An 8,091-nucleotide genomic window follows, 5' to 3' on the forward strand; every position below is an offset into this window, starting at 1 on the left:
TAATCCCAGCACTTTGGGAGGCCGAGGTGGGTGGATCACAAGGTCAGGAGATCAAGACTATCCTGGCTAACAGAGTGAAACCCCGTCTCTACTAAAAATACAAAAAAGTAGCCAGGCATGGTGGCAGGCATCTGTAGTCCCAGCTACTCGGGAGGCTGAGGCAGGAGAATGGCATGAACCTGAGAGGCGGAGCTTGCAGTGAGCCAAGATCGCACCACTGCACTCCAGCCTGGGCAACAGAGCGAGACTCTGTCTCAAAAATAAATAAATAAATAATAAAGTGGGCAGACACTTTACCAAAAAAAAGTATATGAGTGGCAAATAAACATATTTAAAATGCTGAATTTCATTAGTTAATAGAGAAATAGAAATTGCAATTACAAGGAAATTCCAGCACACACCTATTAAAAAGACTGACCATACCGAAGATTGGCAAAGATGTGGATGAACTGGACCTGTATGCTGCTGGTGGGAGAGTAAATGGCACAGCCACTTTGGGAAACTGTGGCAGTTTCTTAGAAAGTTGACCATTGAACCAGTCATTCCACTCCTAGGTATTTATCCAAGAGAAAGAAAACATATGTCCATACAAAGACTTGTACACAAATGTTCATAGCAGCTTTATTTTAATAGCCAAAAACTGGAAACCACCAAGATGTTCCATAACAAGGAACTGAAGTGCAAATTCAGCAATAATAAGCAATGAATTACTGACAAATGCTGTTAGGACATAGATGATTCTCAACAAAATTATGTTGAGTGAAAGAAATGAGACAAAAGAGAATACATACTGTATGATTCCTTTATAGAAAATTCTAGAAATTGCAAACTAATCTCTAGAAACAGAAAGCAGATCAGTGGCTGCCCTAAGGACATGGGGGTTGGTGGGGACAAGAGGAGGAGATTACAGAGGAGCATGAGGATACTTTTGCGGGGTGATGGGTATGTTCATTACCTTGACTATGGCAATGGTTTCTCAGTGTAAACGTATGTCAAGATGTATCAAATTGTACACTTTATATGTGTGCAGTTTATTGTATGCCAGTTATTATTCAGTAAAGCTACCAAAAAGAAACAAAGATTATCAACCAAATGGATCATGACTCAAACAGACTAACTGTGAAAAGAAATTGGTAAGAATCCTGAGCAGGCACAGTGGCTCACGCTTATAACCCCAGCACTTTGGGAGGCCAAGGTTGGTGGATCACCTGAGGTTAGGAGTTCAAGACTAGCCTGACCAACATGGTGAAACCCCTTCTCTACTAAGAATACAAAATTAGCCAGATGTGGTGGCACACACCTGTAATCCCAGCTACTTGGGAAGCTGAGGCAGGAGAATTGGTTGAACCCAGGAGGTGGAGTTTGCAGTGAGCCAAGATTGCACTATTGCACTCCAGCATGGGCAACAAGAGCGAAACTCTGTCTTAAAAAAAAAAAAAGAATCCCAAGAACACTTGAACTGTGGATATTTGATGACATTTTGGACTTTGTAGTAACTACTTTTCAGTGTTATAGTGGCACTTACTGAAGTGTTTATACCTGACATGATATGATATCTGAGATTTGCTTCAAAATAATGTGAGTATAACAATAGGGGTGGAAGTAGAGCTGCAACAACATTAGCCTTGAGTTGGTAACTTACTTTTTTTTTTTTTTTTTTTTTTGAGACAGAGTCTCACTCTGTCCCCCATGCTGGAGTGAAGTGGTGAAATCTCAGCTCACTGCAACCTCTGCCTCCCGGGCTCAAGTGATTCTCATGCCTCACCCTCCCGAGTAGATGGGATTACAGGCGCCCACCACCACACTCAGCTAATTTTTCTATTTTTAGTAGAGACGGGGTTTCACCACATTAGCCAGGCTGTTCTCACGCTCCTGGCCTCAAAGTGATCCACCCACCTTGGCCTCCCAAACTGCTGGTATTACAGGTGTGAGCCACCACACCCAGCCAAGTTAGTAACTTTTAAAGCTAGGTGATTAGAATAGGAGTCACAGTTAATATATTATTTTTTGGACCTCTGAGTTTGAATTTTTCCATAATTTAAAAAAAATGGAGAAAAAAAGAAAGTCCTTTGTCCTTATTTATGATACCCGTGTGCACAGGTATTCACTTTCACCTGGAGAGAGGACATCCGGCCTGGAGACCCCCAGCATACGAAGAAGTTCTGCTTTGATGCCATCTCCCACACCAGCCCTGTCACGCTCTACGACTGCCACAGCATGAAGGGCAACCAGCTGTGGAAATACCGCAAAGTAAGACGGGATGTGCGGGGAGCGGGGTACCTGCTTGATATTTTTTAAGGCCATATAGTGCTTCACCCCTTCTTTCAACAGAGTCCATCCACTTACTCATTTGTGCCACAAACCTACCATGCTGGATTTTGCAGTCATTCAAGAGTAGTCAGAAATCTAGACTTCACTGTGAAATCCCCAAGTCTTAAATGTTGGCAACTGATTCCATTTAAAAAAGAAAAGCATGGCCGGGCACAGTGGCTCATGCCTGTAATCCCAGCACTTTGGGAGGCCGAGGTGGGTGGATCACCTGAGGTCAGGAGTTTGAGACTAGCCTGGCCAACATGGTGAAACCCCGTCCCTACTAAAAATACAAAAATCAGCCAGGCGTGGTGGCTCATGCCTGTACTCCCAGCTACTCAGGAGGCTGAAGCAGGAGAATCACTTGAATCTTGGGAGGTGGAGGTTGCAGTGAGCCAAGATTGCACCACTGCACTCCAACCTGGGTGACAGGGCGAGAACCTGTCTCAAAAAAAAAAAAAAAGAAAAGAAAAAGATAAAAGTGCATACACACACACACACACACACACACACACACACACACACGAGGGCCAGTGAGATTTGACAGGACGTGGGCGGTGTCTAGGTCCCAGGTCTGGAAGCAGCATGCATCATTTCTGGTCACATCCCAGCGGGCAGAACCCAGTCCCATGGCAACACCAGCTGCAAGGGAGGCTGGGCAGCATCTGGTTGTGTGCTCAGGAGGAAAACCAACAGGTGTATGAACAGCTAGTCAGTCACTTCTTCACTTTCTCATTGCTGGTATTGTTGCTGTGGTTTGACTGGTCACATGTCTCCAGTGCTGTCTGGTTTATTACCTCCATGTTTTATAGGACAAGACCCTGTACCACCCTGTCAGTGGCAGCTGCATGGACTGCAGTGAAAGTGACCATAGGATCTTCATGAACACCTGCAACCCATCCTCCCTCACCCAGCAGTGGCTGTTTGAACACACCAACTCAACAGTCTTGGAAAAATTCAATAGGAACTGAGCCCTCGTGTCCCCTTGGCAGGCCCTCCCCAGGGTCTGGCACTCACTGCAGCCTTCCTCTTTCAAGGGAGGCAGGGCCTCTGTGGGCGCTGGGTGTAAAAGGTGCTGGCCAAATGGTTCAGGGTAAAGAGGGCTCTTGATTCAGGGCCTGGGGTCTGCCTGGTCCTTGAACCCCTGAGTTGTGGGGGTAGGGTGAAGAGCATATCCCACAAGAGGCCCCACAGGGAGCAGAGCCTGCTTTAATCCCTGCTGGCCTCACAGAAAAGCAACAGGGCCTTTTCAACTTTGTCACTATGTCCCCTTGAGCATTATGTGGGAGAATACCAAGGTAGCCTAGGCCACCCAAAAGTGAGTCCTGCAAGGTTGCCCAGCCCTCAGATGGCTCTCCTACATGATGGTGCTTTAGAAAGAAATGTAAAATTTGCCTGTTTGGGGCAGCTTTTAGTATCGATGTCACTCATCTGCCGCAGAAGGGAAAGAAGTCCTCTTGGGGCTTTTTAGTTTCTACTGTCCTTGGGGGGGACATTGCAGTGACTGCCCAGCTTCTGTTCTCTGTCACAGCCCCAGGTGATTTGGTCTGGTCAAAGGCCATACTTAGGGTCTTAAGAGTGTTCAATACTGAATGCTGATGAGCTGCCAGGTGAGGAGTCAGAAGAGGGACCCCCCAGACATTTCTCTGCAGCTGTGGACATGCGGGATATCTCCCTCTGCTCTCTGGGTATTTGAAATGTCCATTTTAGCACTCTCCAGGCACAAGGACAGCCCAGCCACCAGCTTTACAGGGCAGTGTTTCAGATGGCCCTGAGCCCACAGAAAAGTCCGAGCAGACCTCCAAACTAGAAAAGCTGGCTGATTTGCCCTGATCCATGCTTCCATTTCCCCGTCTCTCTTCCCCAGGCCTCAAAAGAGGAACAGAGATGCTGCGAGGTGCTCACCTCACAGAGTCTGGAGGTCTCCAGGATCAACTGTGGGCAAAGTGCCTGCCTCTGACCTCATCATGGTTCTAGTTCTCATATAAAACCCCAGAATTTTTAAAGAACTCTATAATTGGATTGCAAACTAGGATGCTACATAGGATTCTGGTATCCCACATCCAATATGGATTTCTAGAATGCTGTGATTAAAGGAGCCAGCCGGGTGTAATACAGTCAAGGCAGCCCCCAGCCTAGAGACAATCTGTGAAATCCCAAGTTAGTAGTGTTGGGGAAGCAGGGGGACATGTGTCCCTCAGCTCAGCAGAGGCTGTGGTACAACATGGTCCTCGGTGAAGACCTGCACCCCTGGAATCTCCCACCATCATCACAACTGTAGTCTCATTTCTGTGGAGAAAAGAACCCGATATCCCACAGCCAGATATACACCCAGCTCCATGCTGGCCCTTCATGTTTACCTTTTGCTTTGTTAATTACATGTCAGACTCCTGGAGGGCCTCCAGACTAATAGGAAGCATTTCTGTAACCAACCTGCTGCCCACTGATTTGGAAATGGAAATTGCATTCCACTATCTACGGCTTCCACCAGCTAGCCCAGGAAATACTTGAAATCAGCATTCCAGTTAGTGTTGAGTCTCTTGATCGTGTCATTTACCAATTAAATGACTGAGACCTAAGTCTGGGAACAGAGCCACAAATCTGCCTTTGAGATGCTGGCGGATCTCAAGGCCATCAATTATTGGGGGAGGGAGGGACAGACACTCCCAATCACCCACCAGTCAGACCGAATGTGTAGCTGGCAAGGAATTACTTCCACTTCTGGCCCAGCACAAGCCCTGCTCTGGCCGCCTGTCTGCAAGAGAGGTGGCCCCTCTGCTTGCAGCGCTTACGTGTTGATCCCAGTGTCCTTTTCCAAATAAGTGCTGTAGCTTTAGAAGTGGCCCTCTATAGAAGTCAAAAGATGAGGCCTCTTCTAGAATCTAGGATAACAAGAGTGTTGGCAGTTTGAAGAGTTGAATTGAGATTCATCATCAAAGAGCAATGCAGTGTCATTAAAATAAAAACTGTGCCTTTTAAAAAGAAAAATGCAAATATACAGCAAATCCCTAAACTTGAACCATTTCCTAGTGCCTTGCTAGACAAACATAAAGGGGCAGGGTTGTGGGGAGGGGAACATTTCTGGTGGCATGTGCAGTTCCTACTGGATGAGTGTGTGTTTCTTAGTGTCTAATTTCAAGCAGGAGATGTTGGGCCTGGAGCAACATCTGAGACTGAGACGTCCCCCAAGGGTGAGAGGCCAGATTTATTCCAGTCAGTGCAAGTCACACTCCAAACTAAAGGCTGGGCAGTGCGTTTAGTCTGTGGCCTACAAGGCCTCATCGGCCCCTGAGAGGAGGCCTTGCATTACCTCACTGGGACCTGTTTGGGGGCCATCCCTGCGGTCCACCCTCTGAACCCCAGCATGTTTGTCCTGTTTTTCACCATTGGGTTAAGGGGTGCCGAGCACTAGCTAGACTTCCACACAGTCTCGCCCCAAGTGGGTGGCAGTGTTCCTGGCATGACCAGGATTCCTGTGAAAGCAGGAGCGGCAGCAAGCCGTCCTGGGCCTGCCTTTCCATCCTTTGGTTCTCCTTTCCAGTCTAGGTTCACACCCTGAAAAGGGATGGGTGTGTCCTCTGAGCACTCTGGCATTTGTCATTGCTGAGTCCACATCAGTAGGTCCTGGGACTTGACAAAGTATGCGGGAGGGGAAGGAAGGACAGAACTTGACTGTCTGCGTTTGATGGACCAACTGATCAATTGCCAGTACTAAGCCTCTCATTGTTATGGCTTCCTTTTTGAAAACCGCCTGTCTCAAGGATTCAGGTTTCCGCTCATATCCCCAGCTGATACTCAATAGAACTCAGCCAGGAGCGTATAGAGATGCTGACAGTCAGGTGATGGGTGAGACTGTGGGTCCCTTTTCCTCTAAAGCCTTTACTCTGAAGATAAGGTCACAAAATAGGGTGTGATTGGAAAGTATCGTGACCATGTGGCCCACCAGCAGCCTTTCCAAAGGGGAACTCCAGAAACATTTCATAATGCAGACAGCACGGTTGCTTTAAGAACAAGGTCTTTGGAGGTGGCTAACCTTGCAGGCACGTGTGTGAAAAGCCATCCCATCTTCCGCCTCCAATTGGAGCTTTCAGCTTTTAAAACAATCAGAAACTATTGATTCTTCCCTTTAGGAAAAAATCGCTCAGGCAGAACGGGGTACATCCACAGGAAGAATCTGACGAGAGGATGTGACAGTCGGTCCAGGAGAGAAAGAGCGGTTTCTGTTGAAGATGTAGCAAATAGATTTCCAAAGTCTACATGACATTCACTTTTCAAACTTTCCACCAGTTGAATTTCTTTTTTTTTCCGTAAGAAATAGGTGATGTGTTGGAAAACAGCTCCTTGTGTCTCTCTGTGCATCTCCATTTTCCTAGTCTCTGGAGTCTCAAAAAGAGTGGCAAAGCACTTTACAGTAATAACTGAGGAATCAGATTCCCTGTTTCAGCGATACCTAGTTTGTACAGTTGGGTGATCTTTTATAATTCCTAGGAGGTAACGCATTTTTAATGTTTTCTGAAGCTTTGTAAGTGTGAGAGAGGGACAAGAAGTGCAGTTCTGTTCTGGAATTCTTTATTGCTTTCAACGGACACTCTTTGTGAAAAATCCAAGTAATATTTTAGTTCAAACTTGATCTTGAGCCAAGGCCCACTGCCACCTCTGGGGTGGGAGTTGGACCTACATACCAAGTGACAAGTTCATCTTAACATCTGCTTCCAGAATGGCTTTGATTCAGCTGTGCCAGGCAACAGAGCAGGGTCAGACTCCTGATCTGTTATATGTTATCAAGCCAATAACGGCTTGAAGACTAGGATCCCAAAGGGGTTGCAGGCAGGGAATATTTGGAAATTCAGACTGGAATTCCAGGCCGAAAGCTCAAGACCACCAGCCTCTCCCCCTGCCTGGAAAAATGAGCCTTTGTGAAAGACTGATTTACCATGTACAATTGTGATTGTAAACGTTGTTGAGTAAACTTCCAGACTTTCTCTAAAGTGGTCTCTGCCTTCTTCCTTCTCATGTGTCATTCTTCTTTCCATCATTCTTCACACAGACCACCCACTTCAGACTCAGGCACTCTGCTGGGTACTAAAAACTAATTCCCAGCAGCCATCATTCTAGAATGGAAGGTCCTGACGCTTCCAGCTCCACCTGTGGTCCTATGATTGAGTCTTGGTTGGGGGCTACAGGTGACAATGAACAGAAGCTGCCCCCTCATGCTGTCACTCAGGGACCACCGGAAGGTGCTATGGACCATGACTTGATGAAGGCTGAATAACAGAAAGGGAAAATTCTGACCCAAGATGGCGTGGTGACTGACTGAGTCCAGGTTTTCAGTATGCCCATGCTCATGTTATCCTCACACAATAACACCTTACAGCTTTGTAGACAACGGGGAGAGATTCCATTTTTAAAGCCTTTTACACCTGCTGTACCCCCCGGACTCTCAGAAGAATTCCATGAAACAGATAAGAGAAAAATATTAGCTATCATTCAGTAAAAATGTATCAAGTGCCTACTATATACCAGGCACTCTGCTAGAAATTAAAAGATTGTGCAAGGCACTTATGATCTAGTTAGAAAAATAGACATTAAACAAATGATCATTAAAATAAGTGTATAGTTAGGGACTGTGGTAAGCTCTGCAAAGGAGAAGTACATGTGAGAGTATAAGCATTTGACCTTAGCAAGAAGGTCATGGAGCGTGCTGAATCAGCTAAGATCTTGTCATGATATAGCCCACTCCTGGAGTAACAGAGTTTAATGAAGGAACTATTGCAGAAGTAT

General features: G+C 46.3%; 1 protein-coding gene across 1 annotated transcript in view; it reads left to right on the forward strand.

The window, feature by feature from the left end:
* GALNT10 (polypeptide N-acetylgalactosaminyltransferase 10) overlaps nucleotides 1-7,298 on the forward strand; it is a 341,115-nt gene extending 333,817 nt beyond the window's left edge. Inside the window, exon 13 of the mRNA XM_011981246.1 lies at nucleotides 3,123-7,298. Within this exon, the coding sequence (XP_011836636.1) occupies nucleotides 3,123-3,281 (159 nt within the window). The 3' untranslated portion in view covers nucleotides 3,282-7,298. The remainder of the gene's footprint in view (nucleotides 1-3,122) is intronic.
* Nucleotides 7,299-8,091: the final 793 nt, after the last annotated feature.

This window comes from Mandrillus leucophaeus, unplaced genomic scaffold (assembly GCF_000951045.1).
Source record: "Mandrillus leucophaeus isolate KB7577 unplaced genomic scaffold, Mleu.le_1.0 Scaffold222, whole genome shotgun sequence".
Lineage (NCBI taxonomy): Eukaryota > Metazoa > Chordata > Mammalia > Primates > Cercopithecidae > Mandrillus > Mandrillus leucophaeus.